Source organism: Octopus bimaculoides, chromosome 15, assembly GCF_046866305.1.
Source record: "Octopus bimaculoides isolate indiv1 chromosome 15, ASM4686630v1, whole genome shotgun sequence".
NCBI lineage: Eukaryota > Metazoa > Mollusca > Cephalopoda > Octopoda > Octopodidae > Octopus > Octopus bimaculoides.
In genome coordinates this window covers 38,170,319-38,194,318 of record NC_142942.1, presented here as the reverse complement: position 1 = coordinate 38,194,318, position 24,000 = coordinate 38,170,319, and the positions used below count along the sequence as shown (strand labels likewise).

At 34.1% G+C, this 24,000-nt stretch overlaps 1 protein-coding gene across 1 annotated transcript in view; it reads left to right on the top strand.

Moving 5' to 3' along the window:
* Nucleotides 1–24,000, top strand: part of LOC106875431 (protocadherin Fat 4) — a 483,503-nt gene that overhangs the window by 93,378 nt on the left and 366,125 nt on the right. The window contains exons 3-5 of the mRNA XM_089363753.1: nucleotides 8,049–8,185; nucleotides 16,584–16,637; nucleotides 19,241–19,339. Coding sequence (XP_089219879.1) covers nucleotides 8,049–8,185; nucleotides 16,584–16,637; nucleotides 19,241–19,339 — 290 coding nt within the window. The remainder of the gene's footprint in view (nucleotides 1–8,048; nucleotides 8,186–16,583; nucleotides 16,638–19,240; nucleotides 19,340–24,000) is intronic.

The window sequence follows — 24,000 nt, the reverse complement described above, 5'->3', positions numbered from 1 at the left end:
CCCCGTTTTAACACCGGCGTTTCGAAGAGCTGGGTAGGACGCATCGCTAAAACGGCTCTTCCCATGGACTGCAAATTAAATTTGAATACACAAATTAAACCTTATCATGGAGGAATGTAGTGGCGGACAAAAAACAAGACAGGAAAACAAACAGAAAAGGCTATACGGCCAGACGGGAAAAACTATGTGTATAAACGCTGTGAGGCACGAACTTGAAAGTGGGGACGAAGTAAGTTCGCGTCTTTTCTCGGCGATAGCCAAGGAAGAAAAGGATTATTGACCGGAAGCATGTGACCATGCCGGTGTAAGGGGAAGAGAGAGAGAGTGGTAGAGGGAGAAACAAAGGGAGGAAGTAGAAGAATAGGTGAGCAACGAGAGGAAAAGAGGAAGAGAGGAAGTACGAGGGGGGAAAAGGAGATACGTAGTAGTAACAGAGGAAGAACGAGAGGGGTAAAGAGAGATACGTAGTAGTAAACAGAGGAAGAACGAGAGGGGGAAAAATTGAGGAGGAAGAGAAAGAGAAAGAGATAGAGAAGCGTCGGAAAATATAAAGTTACGAATACTACTTACAGATTCGTGACGCTGCGTTCGGTCATGTAAAACCAAATAGTAAATGAGTATATGCATATATACGTACAGGTATGTGCATACCGACATCCACCTGTATGTATAGGTGCATATCTGGGTACAGGACATTGTAAACAAAACGTAGACGAGAAAACACACAAGCCAAATAGAGAACATTCTTCTTCATCAGCTACCCCCGTTTTAACACCGGCGTTTCGAAGAGCTGGGCAGGACGCATCGCTAAAACGGCTCTTCCCATGGACCGCAAGTTAAATTTGTATACACAAATTAAACAATATATATATATATATATATATATATATATATATATATATATATATATATATATATATATATATATATATATATATATATATATATATATATATATATATATATATATATATACATATTTATATATATATATATATATATATATATATATATATATCTGTGTACGTGGAGGTACAATAACCCAGTGATTAGGGCAGCGGTCTCACGGTCGGAGGATCGCGGTTTCGATTCCCAGACCGAGTGTTGTGAGAGTCTATTGAGCGAAAACACCTAAAGTTCCATGTGAATTGCAATCTTGAGAAATTGAAACGAAACAAAAACGTACATGGATTGTATTCAGAATCTTTTCAACAGCAACATCGTTTCTGTTCCCCCCCCCCCCCACCGAAAATAATGATATATAACTTTTGAATATCTATTGACACATGACTATATTACATTTTGTAGAGTCAGAAAGACCCGTATATAATAAATGTTGATTAAGTGTAGAATAGTTGCAATACGTAAATCAGCTGATATTTCTATTTAATCATTATTATGACTGGATAAGTTTAAATCTCTGATCAGCGTAATTAAGATGAACATAATTTTACGTTAACAAATTGCGAAGATTATATCAGACAAGCCGCCGTTTCAGTATTTTATTATATTCTATGTCTTCTATGTTTGAGAGTTCAATCAGTTTTCACATGTTAACTTACTGCATTTTCGTTTAAACTTTTCATCTACATTGTTTTGTTATCACAATCATTATCTATTGATATTTTTCTTTGATCTGACGTGATTTCTGTTTCTTTTATCAGTTGTATACTAAACCATTTCATTTTCCTTCGTAACAATTATTTTTTCATTCGATCTGACATGATTTCTGTTTCTTTTATCGTTTGTGTACTAAACTATTTTATTTTTCTTCGTAACAATTATTCTTTTCCCGTATTTCTACTTTGTGGTATATATTTGTTTTCGTTCTTAGATCTGGGCTACACAAATATCATTGATTCTGACAAATTACAGATCTTGTTATCTCGGATCTCCACAAAAGATTGTACTTTGAGTTAATCTGATGTAGCCGAGTCAATAATAATCCCCAAACTTCTAAATGTTTTCTCTTATTTTCCACTTTTGACAACCAGATGATCAAATTTTTATGGCACTCTTTCTAATTGTATAAACTTTAATAATCTCTATTTCTTATATTTGCAAAGAGAAAAAATAGCACTCTTTATCTCGTTTAAAATGTATCTCCTCGTCTTTGTCAGACTTCCGAGCCACTTTTAACTATTCTGAATCGTTACTTACAAGTAGAGAAGCGAATTTGGAACGATGACATTCATAATTATACTTAATAGGTTCCGGTAGATTCGAACGCAGATATGTTAATGGCTGTTATATCAGCACAGATCGTCAAACACTTTGTTCGCTGTGATTATAAGCTACACATCGGCTCTTGTTTAGATTCTAAGGTTCGGGTACGTCTGGCTGACGTAACAGAACATGTCGAAGCACCAGTATAACGGAATGCCTTGTATTAATGAAACGAGTTTTATGATCACATAGTCGTCGTAAAAAAAATTTGTTTCTGTGTCGAACACAACACGACAAGCGTGTTTGCCCTCGTATCTGCCGGAAAGTATTAAAAATAAATCAGCAATTCATCGTTTAACGTTTGTGTAACTCGTTGCTTCCTATTTTCATCAGTTATATTTCTCCTATTAAAACAGATAACATAAAACTAGATTTGAAAAAGCTTAACTTGTTTGGCCGAGATGGAAAACAAAGAGAAAAATAAATTAAAACAAATATAAATCAGAACAAAAACAGAAAGGAAAAAGTGATTTGCATAACTAACAAATTCAAGGAAATTAATGTGAATTGCAATCTTTAGAAATTAAAATATAATTAATCATACGAATTTGAAGAAGAAATTATGAAAAGAGTTATAACAATAGTTAAAATAATACTTCTGCTTTCAAAAATGCATTACAATTCTCTTCCACAAGAATGACAACGAAAATAAGTTCAAAAGGTGTGACTGTGTGGATAAGCTTGCTTCGTAACCACACCCCAGAGGGCACTCACTAAGCGAATTAAGGGCATGACTGATCTCGATTACTGGGACCGCCTTAAAGTCTTGAAACTCTACTCTCCAATGCCGCCGCGAGCGGTATATCATTTCCACGGTGTGGAGACTATACCGTCAGCATTGCCCAAATGGCCTGAACATTAGCTTCAAGGTTCATCCAAGGCTGGGACTACGAGCCATACGTGTCCTGCCCAATTCAGAATCACAGCATATAGGTACACTGCGGCACAACTTCTTTTCCTCAACAGGCCCTGCTCTGTTTAACATTGTCCCAAAACTGATCAAAGAGGAAAAGGATCTCATCTCCTTTAAACGGAGTCTGGACAAATTTCTTCAAGGAATACCAGATAAGCCACCCATACCTAGATACAACTTACTCAACAAGAACTCACTACTTGAATGGACCATAATATCACAAAACTTGACTTTAAAAAGATTTAGATAATCCTATTAGGTGGTGCTATTAAGTTAGACATGTCCTGGACCAATTTTTGTTCGAAATATATCTAAGTTTTATATATATAGATTTACATTCATTCCTCTTTTATATTTTATATATATATATATATATATATATATATATATATATATATATATAATTCTTCAAGGCAGTGCCGCAGGATGGCCGCAGTCTAATGTCTTAAATAAGTAAATGATAAAGATAATAGAGAATACAAGAATACAAGATATTGATGGTGGTGGATGAAGAAACAGAGACACAAAGATACAAAGATACAATAAGCAACAAGGATATCCAAAGTTAATGCAGTACGATCGTTCCACGCGACTCCACTTAATTAAGGCAATGTGGACATTACATCAAATGTAAAATGCAGAGCAATCCTCAGCTGCACAAAGATATAGAAATTTAATGAAATTTCATTTTAGAAGAAGGACATATTTTTGTAACTACATTTAAACTCTCGAAGTAGAAAGGAAGAATACAAAAAAACCATTTCGACTTAGCCAGACCATACACACATATATATATGAATGTATGTATGTATGTATGTATGTATGTATGTATGTATGAATGAATGTATGTGAGTATATATATATCTATATAGCCTAATTGTGTTTATTTGCTACGTCCATATTATTACTACGTCCATATCAGTTTGTCTTGCATTTCTGTTATAGAAACACTTGACGCCGTGGACTTACTTCTCGATAAAGATTACAATTCATTAGAGATATGTTACGTCACTTGTATATATATATATATATATATATATATATATATATATATATATATATATATATATATATACATATATATATATATATATATGCGACGTCTTTCGCACAACTTTTGACAGCCAAATGGCAAAGGGAATATCAATATTCTCTTTACTAGTCACTCATTTTTGCAAGGAGATTAATCCGTGGTACCTGTCAGTTTTCGTTGTTACCGTTGTTTTATTCCAGTTCTGCAAATAAACAAGTAGATTCATAACCACATGTGACCTTTTTGTTTTCATTGTATATTTGACATTTTTTATATATAATGTGTCATTTCCGTTCTTTAAGGCAGCAAGTAGAATCTATATTCTGAGAGGTACTTGGCAGTTGTTATTTCTTGCAGATAAGCAAGAAAGAATTTCCTACTCGTTTCTGTGTTGATATGAATGTAAAATGCCTAAACTTTAGGGAATCGCATAACCATGAATTTATAAAATAAACTATATATTTATTTTTCACAGAATTAATATATATATAAGGCGCAGGAGTGCCTGTGTGGTAAGTAGCTTGCTTACCAACCACATGGTTCCGGGTTCAGTCCCACTGCGTGGCACCTTGGGCAAGTGACTCCTACTATAGCCTCGGGCCGACCAAAGCCTTGTGAGTGGATTTGGTAGACGGAAACTGAAAGAAGCCCACCGTATATATGTGTATATATATATATATATATATATATATATATATATATATATATATATATATATATATGTATGTGTGTTTGTGTGTCTGTGTTTGTCCCCCCACCATCGCTTGACAACCGATGCTGGTGTGCTTAAGTCCCCGTAACTTAGCAGTTCAGCAAGAAAGAGCCTGATAGAATAAGTACTAGGCTTACAAAGAATAAGTCCTGGGGTCGATATTCTCGACTAACGGCCGTGCTCCATCATGGCCGCAGTGAAATGACTAAAACAAGTAAAAGAGATATATCTTTGAACCTAGCACCTGGTACTATTAGGAGACCCAGATACGTGGTACGGAAAAAAAATTCACTCGTTGGTTCGGTTTGTAATTGGTGTAATTGCAGTGTGGAAATTCATATCACGCAAAAATATGCTTTGATATTTTTCTTGTTCACACTGTATTTGTTTCGGTGTGAACGTTGCTGTCATTGCTTTTGTAATGATACAAATGAAATTTTGGCGTACAAGAGTAAAAATCAATGGAAGGTATTGGGAAACCTAACAATCTCTTCCTCAAATAATCGAAGCAAGAAAATGTACTGCCAAACATTCAAATCTTCTAAATAGATTTGGGAACGTGACCAAAGTCTGTCTTAAGATTTTAAAAGATATCAGGTCCATTTCTCTCTCAAACAGAAAATTAACCCATATACAAAAAACAGAGCAATCTGCACCGATCCATTTATCCTCAAAATAAATATGAAACGAACTCTGTCACAGAACATATATGCAGAGACAACACAAAACGGATAGATCATTTAGCAGTGAAAAAATAAGAGTATAATAATGGCAAGTATAAATTAAGAAAATATTGATTAATACCGGCTAGATATTCCATTCTCATCAATTAAAGCGAAACAGCAGGCCCGTCGTCACAAATCATTCTCCCCGAACACACACACACATATATACACATATTTCTGTAGGTATATATATGTGTGTGTCTAAAGATATATCACATTTATTCTGTATAATACATAGTGTTATCAATTTTTTCAACTCGAAGTATTTTTAACAAATATTCAATATTCCTACTCTACTATCTTATATATCAACACAGAATAAATCAATCGCTTGTACAACATCTCAATATTACATTTCTTTTCTAAGCTGTCATGAAATATATTAATGTCTTTTAAAAAGTGCATATTTATTCTACTTTGTTTATTTACTGAGAAATATAGGGGAAAAAATGCATTTTCGTATATAAAGAAACTCTCAATATAATACATCATAAAAAATATCAAATTCGGAAACATTTTCTTTCGTTTTTCTTTTAAATCTGTCTTATTTCGTGGAGTTAAAAAACATATTTGATTATGCAGTTGATTATACATAAATATGTATGTCAACACACACACACATATGTATATAGACATACATGTTTATGTATATATATATACATATATATATATATATATATATATATATATATATATATATATATATATATATATATATATATATATATATATATATATATATATATATATATATGTATATATATATATACATATATATATATATATATGTATATATATATATACATATATATATATATATATATATATATATATATATATATGTATATATATATATACATATATGTATATATGCATATATATTTATATATATACATAAACATGTATGTATATATATATATATATATATATATATATATATATATATATATATAAACTTGTGTGTATGTATTATATCGATCTCCTTAGGTATATGTCATAGCTGAGAGTTAAATTTCACAAAAGAAATCTGCAGAAAGTTATCCACTTCCTTCCTCCCAATGAGTGATTTAAGTGGGTGTACAATAATCTATACACACACATATATGCAGATGCACCCTTTCATACTCATAAACATACGAGATCATATATGTGGGTGCCTATACATGATGTACTTATAAGAATATATGCGTGTGTGTGTATGTATGTGTGTGAGTGTGTGGGGGTGTTCGGAAGAAAAGAATACGATTGATTTTGTTACGGATATTTTAAACATTTCGTTTTTCTCTACACCTGTATTAATAATTCACGAAACTGTCAGCTAGGTATTATTTATGACATAATCATTAATTATAGTTATTAGATTAATTTTGTTTTAAAATGAATGACATGAATTTCATTTCACCGGGAACGGATGTAAAATATGATGGTCAAATAATCGTTCCTGGTATAAATAATATAAACGGAAAATTAGTAATTAAAGAATGACTTTCTTTTCCTTAACTTTAGTGATTATTTTGTGAAGAACCTGTTTGTTAATTTTCCAACACCAGTATGTGTGGTGTGGGGGGGGGGGGCATTGATGATTAATAACTTTATGCTTTTAATATGAACAATAAAATGAAGCTGGCCGGCTGGCCAAATCGTTAGCACGTCGGCCAAACTGTTCAGCCGCTTATTTTTTCGTTGTTCTGAGTTCAAATTCCGCCAAGATCTTGCTGGCCATACATTCTTTCGGGGTCGATAATGCTTCAGTTATATCTTGAATACCGGAATTTTCTGTAATATCTTGACGAGAATGTTGTGTTATGTCTGTATTGCAGCTACTTTAAGTAGATAACAGTCTCTGTTTTTAATTAAATTGGACAGAAATCTGGTTAGACATAAACTTTTATGTACTTCTTGATTTTTTTGTAAAGGTTTTAATTTCTTATAAACGCATTTACAAATAAGCAAATGTTCATCTTCAAATGTTTGAAGAAATCTATTAGTGTTAAACTCTAAAGCGCTGTGTTATTAATATCTGTCTTCATTGGGTGCATAGACTATTTATGCAACCTGAAAATACGAAGGACGCTTCCCTGCAGCACAGATTTTCTTCAAGTTTCGCATTACGTATCTAGTACCCTTTCTTGTTTTGTTGGGTTTATTAACGTCTGCGGTCTTCCGGAACCGCTTCTTATGGATATTCTGAACAGATTCATCTGTTTCAAACTCACCGCTAGTTAGCGTGATTGTAAGTTGCGTTGGCGGATCTGTCTGAAAATGCCTCTTAAACTGTCTTAGCACTTCAGCTGCGTTTTCAAACTGTAGCAAAAATTTGCCTCATTGAAAGCTTAGTCTAGATATTTTCATTATTTTTAATGAGTTAATTTTTTTTTTAAAACTGAACATTAGTGAGTTAAAGTATGTATATTTTTTAACTTTGTTTTCTCTCTCCAGGTTCCGTAATTCGACAGTTCAATGTACCAAAAGATGGTAAACATAAAGTGTTTATGAACGAGGGTGACACCGAGTATTTGCGATATGATAGTTCAACTCAAAGTCTTGTCGTCAATGGAGAATTAAAAACACGAACGGTAAGTTAAATCCCATATCTAATGTAAACGCAGAATCACAAAGTTTGGGGTGGCTATGAATGAAAACAATCTGACTTTATGGACTAAGACCTGTAGTTTCGCTCTTCACCCACAAAATTCAATACAGGTGCAATTGGCATCATATCTACAGGGAAAAGGTCAACAGATCTTCACTGAGAAGTGAAGACGCGTGGAACGCTGGTTCGGGGTTTTGCACTCACGATCGCAACATTACAGCTTGGATTCCTGGATCGGGTGATGCGTTGTGCCCTTCAGCAAAACACTTTATGTCACATTGCCCTAGTCCACTCAGCTGTGAATGATCAACCCAGCGATAGGAAGAGGAGGAGGACAAGGACAACGACGAGGAAGGGGAAGACGACGATGACGATGACGACGACGATGATGATGATGATGATATGGTCAAGATGCTTATTGCTAGACAGCCAGAGGAACTAACATAAAATACACAAGGTTGATAACTGCAAACAATAAGACAACTGTTGAATTGTTGAATGTCTCTTTACGCTGCTGCAGACAATTCAACTCAATACCATCATGCACTTTGTACTGGCATTATATCCGAATCCGAACGTAATGATGTATTTCATCTGCTTAACACTAAACAGATTCGGGATTAAGACTAATCACCAGACAATATAATCTGAAATATCCATTATTAGCAAAGTAACCAATTTTACTGCCAAACCTAACAAGAGCTAATAACAAAAGTAGATGGAGACAGTATAGCAATCGCAAAGTATAATAAATGAACCATAGCGGTTCAGAAATCTGTTATATTTGAGGTACAGTATGGTCAATGAGTACCCGTCTATCAAATTCGACACAGAACTTATATGTCAACTGAATACTGTGGTGTAAGATGCATTTCCAAACAGTACAGCCTTGTGATGAAAACCAATAACACATGGCGTGGCTGTGTGGTAAGAAGCCTGCTTTGCAACCACATGGTTCCGGGTTCAGGAAACTGAAAGAAGACTGTCGTGTGTGTGTGTGTGTGTGTGTGTGTGTGTGTGTGTGTGTGTGTGCGTGTATGTCCCACCATCACTTGACAACCGATGCTGGAGCGTTTACGTTCCCGGTCTGGCAAAAGTGGACGATAGTATAAGCACCAGGTTTACAGAGAATAAGTCTTGGGATCTATTTTTTTTATTTTTTTACTAAAACCCTTTAAGACGGTGCTCCAGCATGTCTGCAGTCAAGTGACTGAAACATGTAAAAGAATAAAAGAATGATTGTGAAGCGGATCCATAATGCAGATAGTAACATCGGTTACAAATATATTGTCTTTGATATCTTCGCCTGTGAGCACAGGTCATAGGCGATAGTCCTTTATTTTTGCAGTGTCTCGTAAATTTGTGTGAAAAGGAGGAGGTTATTCTTACTCTCAAAATCGTATTCGGAACCCGATTCTTACAACAGTGAACTCAGTTCCGTGGACCATCTGGTAGTGTTAAACGGTGTAACAGATTAAGTTTACTACCCGAAAAACTCAGAAGTCAAAGACACAAGTCACATACTAAAAAACTCTCTTTCTAACGGTCTAACAATTCCGCCATTGCACTGCTTTTGACTGGTACTGTCTTTTATCAATATGAAAAGCAGAAGGGAAACTTGACCTCGGTGAGATTTGAACTCAGTACAGAAATTAGAATAAATATCGCTCTAATTTTTCAAACATCTCACGGTGTTGTTTTTGTTGGTGTTGTTTTTGCTCCGCATTTGCTTTGATGAAACAGATCACGTACTATTATTAAGTAGCAGATTATGTATTATAATGTATTTACATCTCTGACTACTTCATTGACCTAAATGAAATTATATCTGATTTGAGACAAATATTTAGCTGATATTTCTAGCAGATTGGGTGATCCTGTACGAACACCTTATATGGATCGAATTACTAATGTTTACTTCTTAAATAGGCACATCTTAGACCTCGGTATGGGTATTGTCGATTGTATACTACCTTACGTGAGTGGAACTTTACTTAATTGACCTCGGGATAATGAAAAGCACAGCTGGTGCCGACAGTATCACAAGGTATTTTTTTTTAACCTAACGATCTAACATTCCTAGCAACCCGCCTCCTTACATTTTGAATATTATCTCAGTGTTAGACGACGAATAGGAGGAATCGTGAACAAGCCGGACAAAACGCTTAACGGTATTTCGTCCGTTTTTACGTCTTCAGTTCGAATGTCGCCGGGGGTCGACTTTGCCTTTCAACCTTTCGGGGTTGATAAAATATGTACTAAATGAACACCGGGATCGCTGTAAACGACTGAATTTGGTAGGAAACTAGCACATTAAAAGAATCAGGAGATTCAGAAAAAAATTATCTGCGATCTCAAAAGGATTATTGTACATGTATATATAAAAGAGACCACTAAGTGGACTGCTGATGTGCTAGAAGAAGATCACCGAATAGTTCTCAAAGAAAAATATCTAGCGAAGCAAAAACATACGGGCGAGACTACTGATTAAGGTGATCCTAAAATAAATAACATAAATAGACAGTGTACATTTTCATTGTTTCTAGACGTGACTTAAGAATCATATCAAGGGAGCCTTTACGTAATCACTCAGTCTTCAAAGATAGCAGCAAAACTACACGCAAGTCTCACTTTGCCGCCCCACGAAAAGAACTACGCATTTATAATTCAGTTTTATGTACATTGTACCTGAATAGAGGATGGTGTAGTCATTTATCTGAAATGTCCCCTATATCTCCTCAGGTAGATCTATCCAGGGGTTCCACAACAAGGACATAACTCTTATTTTCGATTGAATCAGAACATATTTTCAAAACAGACGAAGTACTTTTTTATTTTCCGTTGTTGGACACGCCCTGCACACAAGACAAAACCACCATGTCCTTTCTGTAGATGTTTCTATGGCGAAAAGTATTTACCCTTGTCCATCTTTTGTCTAAGTCGAAATCCTAGCAGAAATCAATGTTTGCCTTTCATGTCCTCAGTAAGTATATATGCTAAAGATACAAAGCAAATCAGTCGTCTGCCTGATCAGAAGAAGCCATCGTTATTTGTCATGTCATATCTAATTCTGTGAGCATTCAAATCAATGTCGGCAACAATCAAGAAAAAAAATTAAGGCATGAAAAGTTTTTTCGCCTACCAAATATATCTGTCGACGCTTTGCTTTGCCGTCCATAGAACTAGGCTGGTTAATTAACGCTTGGTAGGAAAATTATATGAATAATTATTTGATATTTATTATCTTAGAAATATGAATACGGCTTATTAAATATTTCACTCTTTATATGAATACGGCATATAATGTCATCCAGGATTTGCATGCGCGCAATGTATACAGCCATTTACACGTATACAAACACACACACACACACACACACACACACACACACACACACACACACATACACACACACACACACACACACACACACACATACGCACACACTCACCCAAAGATGTATATTGAAATGTATGTATTTGTGTGTATGTTCCGTGCATGTAGGAGCGTATGTCAATTCAATACCTCATGTGTATGTGAACCACATATGTTTTTTAATGAACATGTATCACAAAGTGATACAGAAGTAGAAATAGCTGTTTAGTTCATCCCACTGTGTCCTGTGTTCCAGTCCTATGCAGTCAAGTCATCTGTGTTTTATTCTGGGATTTACTAAGAGAAGTTCTAGGCACGTGCTAAATAAACTAGAGGTCAATTTAATTACTATTAGTTACCAACGTAAAAACAACAATTAACAAGAATTCATTGCCGTACTTATGTTATAAATATATGACGCTATTTACTTCATTTACAGTTTGCTAAATAAGTTGCTATGTGTGAGTGTGTGTATTGTTGATGATCTGTAATCTCTTTAAGAAATAGAATAGAAATAGAAATAGAAATTAGAGTCAGTGTTTTTGGAAATTAGCAAGATATCTATATCCAAATAGATGTTTAAAGTTCTACTGTAGGTGGTATATTACACAACAGTGTAAGCAGAACCAAACCAAATAGTTACTGATTGGGATGATTTGTGATTCTTGTTTGTGATTGCATATTAATATTTATTCCCTCATGCTAAGGATGCCTTTACTAATTATGCTGCCCACCTACTTCTTATACAGTAATTAGCATTGACAAAAAAATGACAAAAGTTTGTCACGATGTAGCACCTCTGAGTCGTTAATTTGCCATCAAATAAACTGTTGCTCTGGTAACACTGTGAACTATATATCTTGCCGGTGAAATTGTGTTCAGTTCGTTATAAAAACATATCTCACTTATGGAAGTTGTAGCTTTCCAGGGTGGATTTCTGGCGAAATGTTGATGCTTAACCTAATCCGACAAAGCGAAAAGAAAGAAATAATACTAATAGAAAGATAGAAAGAAAGAGAAAGCGACAGTTTTCTCTTATTTATGTATGTATTTATTTTAGTTTGTCAAAATGTATCGAGTACTAGATTACATAATGTTTGTTTCTTTATTAACACAACTATGTGTTATATGCTATTTCTAGTAACTTGACAGAACTCATAGCGGCTCCTCTTTCGCTCGCTATTTGAAAGTTTGTTGTAAATGATGCAATATATTGAATATGATTCAATATTTTGAACGGAGCTTTGTAAATGTAGGTATGTATAAGAAATACACCAATGAGAGAATTTCAACACGTTCCTTCGAAATTTGCGTTGAATAGCATCCTAACGCCTTTAAAAAATGGAAGCTATATTAGAAACTGTTGCTCCTCTAGATACACAAATGCGTTTATAGTTCTGGAACACGTTTGGAATGCGCTTGATGATAGGTTGGCTCGTTCAGGGCTGGCATGAAACCGAACTGTAACAACAACAAACGCCAAGAGGGGAGTTATGTGACGGCAACCTGCTGAAAATAACAGCTAAATTTGTTTCATGATATAACCCATACAAAAACAAAAGAGACAACCAGCAGATTCTATACGAAATAAAACAAGTTTTGAATGACAAGATAGAAAATTTCGTATAATTATTCTTTCCGAAAAAGCATTAAATGTGTTGTAATGACAGACATTTATATTAACCGTTTCTGTGCTGCTTTGAGTGAGTGTGACTGTACAATACGACACTCTGTGTGTGTGTGTGTGTGTGTGTGTGTGTGTGTGTGTGTGTGTGTGTGTGTGTGTGTGTGTCTGTCTGTCTGTCTGTCTGCTTGTCTGTCTGTCTCTGTGTTTCTGTGTGTGTCTGTGTGTGTGTCTGTGTCTGTCTGTGTCTGTTTGTGTGTATGTGTGGTCTCTATGCTTCATTTAATTTGGTCGTACGCATGTGAGTCTTATCATTTCTTTATTTTTTTCCTGAAATGGAAATTGATCTAATTTGCCAAAATGTTCGAAAGAATTATGGCAGAAAATATATTAAGTTTATCTAAGGTGAAAATTTGAAAAAATATGCTACAAGAGTTTTGCTGAAAAGTTTCATAATGAGTTGGAAGCTGATGACGGTTTCGAGAGAGGATGACGAGGTGAGAAGGCGCAAGATATTGGCGATGGGGTGTTCTCGTTATGACCTGTGTAAAATAAAGGGTGGCTTCCAATCATAAGTAGAAGAGACTTATGAATGAGTAATTTTAGATAGTTCGATATTGATATGCAATAAGGCAATCAGAATCATTTATTATCAGAAATATACATTATCATTTACAAATATCAAATATATTGGTGAGGAAAATGATAGGAGAAGAATTTGTTCAATTGACCATAAGAATTACGATCAAATAACCATAAAAATTGCACACTTCAGATTATTATTTTTCATAAAATTTGGTTTATCAATAATTTCTATGCCAAAGATTCCGTTTAAAGCTATATTCAGATGGTTCATGCATTAGAACGCTGTCGACGTAATCAGTGAGGAATCCATTTTTTTTGCTTGTTTTATGTTTTATTTCTTTGTGGTTTTTTTTTCATTTTCATTAACGCAAAATAAATTCATAAGTGCATTACAGCCAAGTCCGTTCTCTTGATTTCCTAGCCAAAAGTCAGATGATGGATTCAGTTGCAAGGGATCAGAGGAATTACCTTAAAACAAATATATTTATAATAAGATAATAAAATTCTAAAATTCTCCGCCATTTTTTCATTTCCTTCTTTGTCTACGCGCGCGTACATACAAGGACTATGAATGCAGGGGAAGTATGAAGCTAATTGGAAGCGTATATTTCCTGTATGTATTTCGTCGAAACTGAAGACCAAAAGCTTTTTTTTCCATGTTCAGTAAGCTATATTCTCTGCCATTATGACACATGAAATATACATTATACATGAAATATTAAGTAACCAATGCCTTATTCATTTGTCTGGCTACACCGATGTGGTGGTTGAGATAGATATGACTATAGCGCTACAAACAAATCACTTACGTAATTGGCTACAATCAAAGCATTATTGCATCTAGCAGTAAACACGAATTACTAATCGAATCAACAAAATTTGAAGTTATGGTGCTTCTGGTAATTAGAATTGTGAGCAATTTTACTACATGATAAATACATCTTTTCAAACAGTCAAGAGGAGAGTCAGCATCAATGAACTTTGAGGCCCTGATTTAGTTGACGTTCAGCCTCAATTTTCTGGGACATCTTCCATACAATAAGAGGCAGCCTTTAATGTAGTGTACATTTGACTCTGATCAGGTTACTTTTGCCAGCGATTCCTCTCCTCAGAAAGGCCAGTAACTCACTAAAAATGACATTCCATCTAACGAGTTCTTCATACAAGCTTGTTTATGTTTTTATTTAAAAGAGTTTCCAATGTTATATTTTGTCCTTTTATAAGATACCCAATGACGGTCCGAAAGACACGAGTGGAGAATGAAAAGGAGTCTGCTCTGAATGCTTGTATGCATATATCTATCACTTCAAACAATGCGAAAGATGAGTTGATGATAATCTCACCCAGGGTTAATTTAAACCATCATGGAGGGGCTTTGATCTTATCAAAGGTGTTCCCCCTCCTTTTATTTCTGTGCCAGTGGAAATACAAGATCAGATAGTCTGAGATACTCAGGCGCAAGTTTTACGCTCGAATAACTTGATGCGGACCATTCCCTTATTAGGTTTGATGGCTGACCTTTGATTTCTAGTTGAGATCATTAGACAGGTATTGGTTTTTGTCCTGTCAGGTTTTCCATCTAACTTGCACAGAGCAGGGAGAAACCTTATGTAGTGTTGTGACTTTGTCACTAAATGCTCGCTCATGATATAGGAAGTACTGGTTTACATTATTAAGAGTAGTAGTTAATTTCTGAAGTGACCTGATACATAGTAAAACTGAGTAATCTCTACTAAATGCACTCAATGTTCAGGTTGTGGTATTAAATTGGGTTGAATATAATACCTAAAAATGAGGGCGGTGAGCTGGTAGAACCGTTGACACGCCGGGCAAAACCTCGAGCAGCATTTCGTCCGTCTTTATGTACTGAATTCAAATTCCCTCGAGGTCGATGCTTTCATCCTATCGGAGTCGATAAAATAAGTACCAGCTAAGCACTGGGGTCGATATAATCGACTTATCCCGTCTCTAGAAATTGCTGGCTCTACGCCAAAATTTGAAAACAATATCATACCTACAACTCAGAATGAACCAATTGTTCTAAGAGCTATAATGGAATCGTTATGAATCCATAAGACATCATGCTATGATGATATTTTTGATCCAAAACATTTAACCACTACCTAGTCCAAAATTATTTAAAAAATTTTTAATTTCAGACTCCCTCGTGGCCCTGTATAATCGAATCAGGTATTTTCTAATTTAGTTGTATATGCAATTCACACACATTCTTTTACGAACAGTTTGTGGTAATATTTTCATTTGCCTGGCTGTTGGTTTCACACCACTGCTAAGGTAGGCATGCTGGATGTGACTGAACCACAGCACCAACGAGAAGATATAAATCTTGAGTATATCTCGGTGCTAGTCAAGTCCTCTACTATCATAGCTAATTGGACAGATCACAATATTATATTTAGCGACACAAACTGTTACTATGGGTTACATACATGGCTAAATTTGAAATCCACAAATGATTTTTCTCACACTCTCTTGAACTCTGTCTCTCTGTCTCTCTGCCTGTCCATCTCTCTTTTTATGTGTGTGTGTGTATGTGTGTATGTGTACGTGCATGCGTGTGTCTGTGTGTATGCACATACATATATGTATATCTTAATATATACATATATATATGTATGTATGTATGTATGTATATATACACACACACATTCTTGTCGATCTTTATGTAAACTTAATTTTATCTGTATGACACCAACTTTCACTCGTAATAACCCAGCCCTAATGAATACTATTGTTAGCGAAATTTATTCACATTTCCATCTTTTCTAATTCCAGAGATCTGTCCTCTCTCTGACCGGTATATGTATTCATGTTCTTAAATCATACAATGTAAGTACACTGATATTTTTTCTGATAATTTTTTGCATAACGAAGTTATATATATATATGTATATATATATATATATATATATATATATATATATATATATATATATATATATATATATATATATATATATATATATATATGTATATATATATATGTATATATATATATGTATATATATATATATATATATATATATATATATATATATATATATATATATATATATATATATGTATGTATGTATGTATGTATGTATGTATGTATATATATATATATTATAAATCCATTTGTAAATGTTAGTCTTATAAGAATTTCGAATAGAATTTTTTCCTATCCAAGGAAAGAATTTACTTTCCATTTTGTTGTAATATGTAGTTTTGTCTTATGGTGTCCTTATATACATGTGTTTTCGTGCGTGTGTTCATATGTGTTCATGTGCCAAAAGTTCTATTTCACAATCGCTTACATTTTATATACAGTAGTATTTCTTTTCTGTCTATGCATGACTGTGTGTATTTTATATATACTTATATACGGACATAAAAATATATACGCGTGCATTTAAGATGGCTAATGTGTCTATTTACAATGTGTGTTTGTGTGCGTATATTTGTTAAGAAAGACGGGTGGAGTTAAGTTTGAAGAGAATGTCATAATGCCTATGATAACTGAATTATTTCTTTTTGTAAAGAGTTGAACTTGAATACCAAGTTAATTACTAAAGGCAGTTGACTACATTCTAAATATGTTCCATTTGATATATCACACTTGCAAAGACAATAATTGATTAGCTCATACTGAAAGCTGAGGTGCAAGAAACACGTGATTAACTGATGGAGATACGGTCGAGCAATTGAATTTGAATTATCTTGATTGAATTCATAATATTGCAGAATGAAATAATTGAATATTTGATTTGATGTGGGGGGTTTTCCAACTAGTTGATTGATTTGTTCTACAGATAGAATGAAATCGAAGACGTTAGTATTCCTTTCGAATTGTAGTAACTTCAAACACAGACACGCCGGGAGAAGGTCATAAATGAGGGTGGGTCTTTTGTGTGTTTGCAGGTGAAGGTTAAGCAGTGAAGTAGAGTCCATAAACAGAAAGGTCATTATCTGAGTGACTTCAGGGGTGGATGTTACTGTTGCTGGAAAAAGTTATATATATTTGCCAAGGAATATCTTTTGCATCGAAGGTCGGCGATTGTCGTACGCTGAAGAAGGGAAATAACCCTGAAACTCGAGTACGTACGTATCGTAGATCAAGATGGGAAAGATAACTTCCCTTGGCAAATACAGACAGGACACAGATGTGTGTCGATAGCCAGCTGGAGGAGATGTCCTCCTGGGGCTAAAAGCAACAGTAACATCCACCCCTCGGGGTCAGCCACATTTAAGTGGCAAATATACTTCACTTTATCGTGCAGTTACTGTTAATACCTCGTTCAGAGATTTAACATTGCTTGTTTTCACTTTTTCGATATCAGTGAATAATGTCACTGGAAAAAGTTATATATATTTGCCAAGGAATATCTTTTGCATCGAAGGTCGGCGATTGTCGTACGCTGAAGAAGGGAGAGAGAGACTATGAATAACTATAAGGTTTTTCTTACTCTGTAGACAGAAGATGATACCCGTTCACACAAAAAAACTATGAGAAAATTTTAAATAAATGAGAATGTGTATTCTCTCAACGAATTATAAGAACACGTTGTGTAAACATTCAATCTACTTTGCAGAGTATAGCTAGACTATTTGTCTCATAAAATGTATACTTGACATTTTAAATAATCCAAAAATTGATATGTTATACGCTGTTAATTAATTCCTTAATAATCCATGTTTTTACTATTATGCAAGCGAGACAAATTTAACACTAATCATGTTTATATACACTGCACAAAAAACATGAGCTAATAGTCTGTCTGTGAAAAGAAGATGGGTTTACTTGTCTTCGTGATTGTCTGGTAAGACAAAAGGGGAAAGCATTTTTCATACAAAAAGATATCATCTGTGATGTAACCACTTGGTTTATATTTTAAAGCAGATTAAAATATTTTTTCCTTAGAATACTTTATTCAGCACTTTAATTTTGCGTGCGTAGGCGTTAATATATATGTGTGTGTGTGAGTGTACATACAAAACGCATAGGTAGATAGATAGATAGATAGATAGATAGATAGATAGATATTCCTTATTTATGCATTTATGTACGTATGTATATCTGTACGGACGGACGGATGGATGCATGGGTGGATGGATGGATGGACGGACGGACGGATTGATTTAGTATATCATGGCAGTGAATTAGAGCAAATTTGTTGAAAATTAAATAATACACTACAGTCATTTAGTATTGTCTCACTTTCTTCCATGACACAAAATGATGTTTTTCATGTTCAAAGAAGTATGAATAGTTGAGAGTGGAATAAAATATCTTTGCAGTATTTTCATACCGATTTAAATTTCTAGCATTAAATAGTAATCGTTAAAATTTTATGATATATCTGATAAGAAATATTTCTTCTCACAAAAGATGATTGTTTATATTCAAGAAATGAATTACTAAATGATATATATATCTTTCTCTTTTTTTAAAGCATGTTTTCAATATAACTCTCCAAATCTTCGTCAACGTTACAGAAATCAATGATCCGCCATTCTTCATAAATCTGCCGATGACTCTGGAAATTTCCGAGGTAAGATAAATATGTTGTATACCCAGAAAAAAAGTTACTCAGGATGGACACATTTTTTTCTATATAGAGAGTATAAATTAGCATGGTGCAGATATCCTAGCTTATAACAATGTGATATATCTAAAAATGGTTTTATTAAATGATAAAATGTCAAACACAGAAATACAATCTGATATATCTATAAAGTGGTGGGGTAGATATAGATTAAGCAGGCCATTGCACTGAGGCTCTTTATTTAATTTGGTACTTTTGTGTTTAAATCTGCAATCCTGTTCCTGATATCTTTAACTTCAATAAATGTATGGTCGATGAAATAATACCAGGCTTTTAAATGCATTTAATTCAATCGACTAACAAAATTATGATCTTATTTGGCTTTAACAAGTTTTAACAGTAAAAGGTATGCTTTTTAATGGCTCATTAACTATTAACTATGATACAACAGCTTTAACATGGCAAAAAGGAACAGTCTACCTATTCAACTGAAAGTAAAGTTTTGACCAAGTTCCTTTGTGCCTTGATCTACCCTTTGTATTTCACACCGATTCTTTGAATGGCATGTTCGTTTATTTGTTCTTGAATATACTTGAGTATGCTTGTGAAGTATTAGATTCTCTGGAAGGTTTTGCTGTCCTTCGATTTTATCATCTTAGTATATTCGTTTGTTTTTGTTCATGACAAAACGAAACATATGTTGCTTATAATGGCGGATATAAATTGATGGACATCGGACACATTTTCCAGCAACAGATTAATAGATAGATGGATACAGCCGTAAATTCCTACTTCTAAGCTGATGCACGAGTTCATTTAAGCATTTAATAATCAAGGCTATGCTCTTCAACTAGATTCTACAATTGTACAAATGTTTTCTTGTAAATATTTTGGCAGAAATGTTTCTGATGATCTAATTTCTTGAAAGAAAATTGCAAAAAGGCTCTCGTAAAACTTTTTTAAAATACTTTTCTAAAAGAGAGTGCAACTTTGAGCATTCTGGTTGGATAACTGACTCTTTAGAGAAATCTAAATTGAAGTATCATGGAGTCCCTGACACTCTTTGAATGGCACACCTATTGAAAAATTGTTTGATAATTTTTAGAAGGGCAACCCGTCTGATTATTAACAATGTCTCATGCAGCCCGTTTCTCGAAGCCTATAATCTCGGCCTGCTTTACGCTATGCGAAATGTCACCCACTTTTCTAGTTATGGAGTTACGAAAATCCCCTTAATTTTATACCTGCATTTGATTAAAAATAAATTTGCTGATGTGCAATTTTCTCCGTCTTTCATGCAAATAATTTCCTTTTATTTCTCTTCTGACAAATTTTTTCCAAAACTTGTTTAATAATACAAGATTCAACTTTAGACTGCTACTCACGAAATATTAATAAAATTATTTTGCCCTCAATTTAAGTGGAAACTGGCTGATTACCAATATAATAGATGTTAATGTGCAGATAATACAAATGTGTTGACTCTAATTTTCTTGAATTATTAAGACGGAAATATGCCAAGCGAACACGAATTGGACTACATTGAAATTATTAGAAAACGTGCAAAAGTAACAGAAAAATCAATGAATAGTTTCTCTGATAGTAAAGCTTTGAATAGATAAGATGGCGCCTTCTCAGCCAACGAACCGCAGGTGTCTCCTGAAATTAGCAATACTTTATATTCATCATAAAGCATGAACTTCCTACTTTTCTTTTTCTCTTGTTTAAGAACCAATCCTGAATGTAAAGGCATGACGAAAGAAAGGTCGATTTGATTATTGATTTGTTATGTTATTAAATGAGGTTCGACTTTTTGTCTCTTGGGAAATAAAACTAGGAAACAGGGTTGTTGACATAAAATTAACTTTCAATCCACTACCTTACAGTATTCTACAAAGATTTACTTCATAAGGGAAAAGTAACGTCGCTATATAAATATGTAAAACAAAGAGAATTGAGGGCATTTTGAAGTAAATTTTAAGTCTTAATTTTAAGTTTCAAAATGTTTTTAATAACAATGATAACTATAGCTGTAACTTGAAATGTTCAATGTTCAGTTGGTGTGCCGTAAGTCGAGGTTTGATTTTCTCAGATTTCACAATAACACAAAACTTGAAGGGTATACGTTGTTTTGGGGTGGGGGTTGTTTTAGTTTGTTTGTTTTTTGTTATTAATGTGAAATGTCCTTTCAAAACCAGGAAAATATATGGAACTGGACATGAAGGTGTGTATTTAAAATAGGGAAATAATAGAGTTGTAAACCGTCGGATTAATTACCTAGAGATATTTATTCCATCTCTTTGAACTTTGAACTCAAATCCTGCCGCGATTAACTTTGCCGATACTCCTTTCGAGGCACAATAGAAAAAGAAATTTGTCAATCTTGGATGGTGGTTTAGTGGAAATATAATAATGTCAAGCCGAATAACTTGTCTTTGTTTTGGTTAATACATCTCTACGTTCAAATCCTGCGATGGTCTACGTATTATATTGCGCAAGCATTTTCTACTGCAGTCTTTGGGTCGCAAACATTGTGAGAGGAATGATGTGGGCGGAAATTATGTGGAAACTCAGCATGTGTATGTTTCTGCATTTTAGAAGTAGTATATCGTCAAAACATGAAAACATCGGACGAGATTGACGAGGTTCTATATCTTGATTTAGTGACGCCCACTTGTCCCTATGGTAGTCTGAAATGCAGTGTACCAGTAACTTGATTGTCAGAAAAATTGTATCTTATGGTGATACAGCTTACAAATTGTGATATGTTCTTTTTTGTTTCGAAGTTTTCTTACTTCGTAAAAACTCTTTTATAGTTCTATATTTAAGAGATGGGGAATTATGGACATTATTTACATTATTTGCATTTGACGGATATTTGTCCTTATCTTGTTTGTTGTTAACACAACGTTTCGGCTGATGTACCCTCCACCCTTCATCAGGTGTCTTGGAGAAATTTCGAAGCTCGGTTCTCATTCTAAGGTATTTTTCGATATTATTATTATTATTGTTGTGGCTGTTGTTGTTGTTGTTGTTGTTGTTGCTGTTACTATTATTATTATTATTATTATTATTCAGTAGTTTTATTTTTATAACGTGCTTTCACTTCACTACCGAGCGCAGCTCTGTGTGCCTTGGGTATGTGCTGTGGTTTGCTGTGATGCTCTTATGGTTACTGTATTGAAAGTGTTTTGCGTAGGATGTGTGCAGTGCCCAGTAGTGCAATTTTCTGTATGTTATATATATTTGTAAGTCCTGGTGTTTTTGTTATGTATTTGTCTGAATATTTTTTTTATTTTACCTAAGGCACCTACTATGATAGGAATTGTTTCTGTTTTTAGATTCCACATTCGAGTTACCTCTATTTCCAGGTCTTTGTATTTTGAAAGTTTCTCTATTTCTTTTAGGGAAACGTTGTCATCTGCTGGTATTGATACATCAATTAGAAAGCATTTTTTTCCTTCATGATCTTTGACAACTATATCTCGTCTATTGGCCTTAATTTCTATATCTGTGTGTATTGGCATATCCCAGAGTATGGTTACTTTCTCGTTTTCTGTGACCTTTTGTGGCGTGTGTTTATACCATCTTTTTTCTGTTGTTATTCCATAGTGTTGGCATAGCTTCAAGTGTATATAGATCCCAGCTCTGTCGTGTCTGTGAATATATTCCTTCTTAGCCAGGACTGGGCTATATATATGTGGGAGTGTGTGTCTATATGTATGTATGTGTATGTATGCATGCATGTATGAATGTATGTCTATGTATGTTTTTCTCTGTGTGTGTGTGTGTGTGTGTGTATGTGTGTGTGTGTGTGTGTGTATGTGTGTCTGTGTGTGTGTGTGTGTGTGTGTGTGTGTCTGTGTCTGTAAGTGCGTGTGTCCGCCACAGCTTGATAACCATTGTTGGTGTGTTTCCATCCCCACAACTTAGCGGTTCGGCAAATGAGACCGATAGAATAATTAAGCGGCTTAATAAAATTAGTACTAGAATCAATTCAACTAAAAAGTCAAGGCGTTGCCCTAGCATGGCCGCAGTCTAATGACTGAAAGAAGTAAAAGATAAAATGTATTCAGTGACCAGTAAGGAATGGGTTGAAAATATATTCAAAACCCAATGCAATTAAGAACTAATAGAATCTCCTGTCACGAACTTTGAAAGTACTTATTAATATTAGTACTCTAAAATATTTCTCATATTTAAAAGCATTCCAAGATTATATATAATATTTAACATTCTTTTGAGGATGCTATCTGCAATAACCAAAATACATAAATACTCACATCACGAACGTCCTATATGCAAAGAGCTCGCATACATACACAGACACGTTCATACATATATATGCACAGAAAATAATCGAAATGCATTTCACTTAGAAAAAAAAGACATGTTATTAATCTGAATTTATAATGTATAGGTTGAAAAGTAAGTCGGTATTCATTTTATATGTATATCCATTTATTCATCTTCTCTTTTGAAAAAAGAAAGCCAACATGTCTTGAAAGTAAATTGAAAATATATTTCGATTTTAAAAAAATTGTTCTTGCTATCTAAAAAGAAAATGAATCAACACTAAGCTTTGATATATTTTTATATTTTGCCATGCATATATATTTCTACGAATATTTATCAATCATATGCACATCTCACACGCGCACACACAT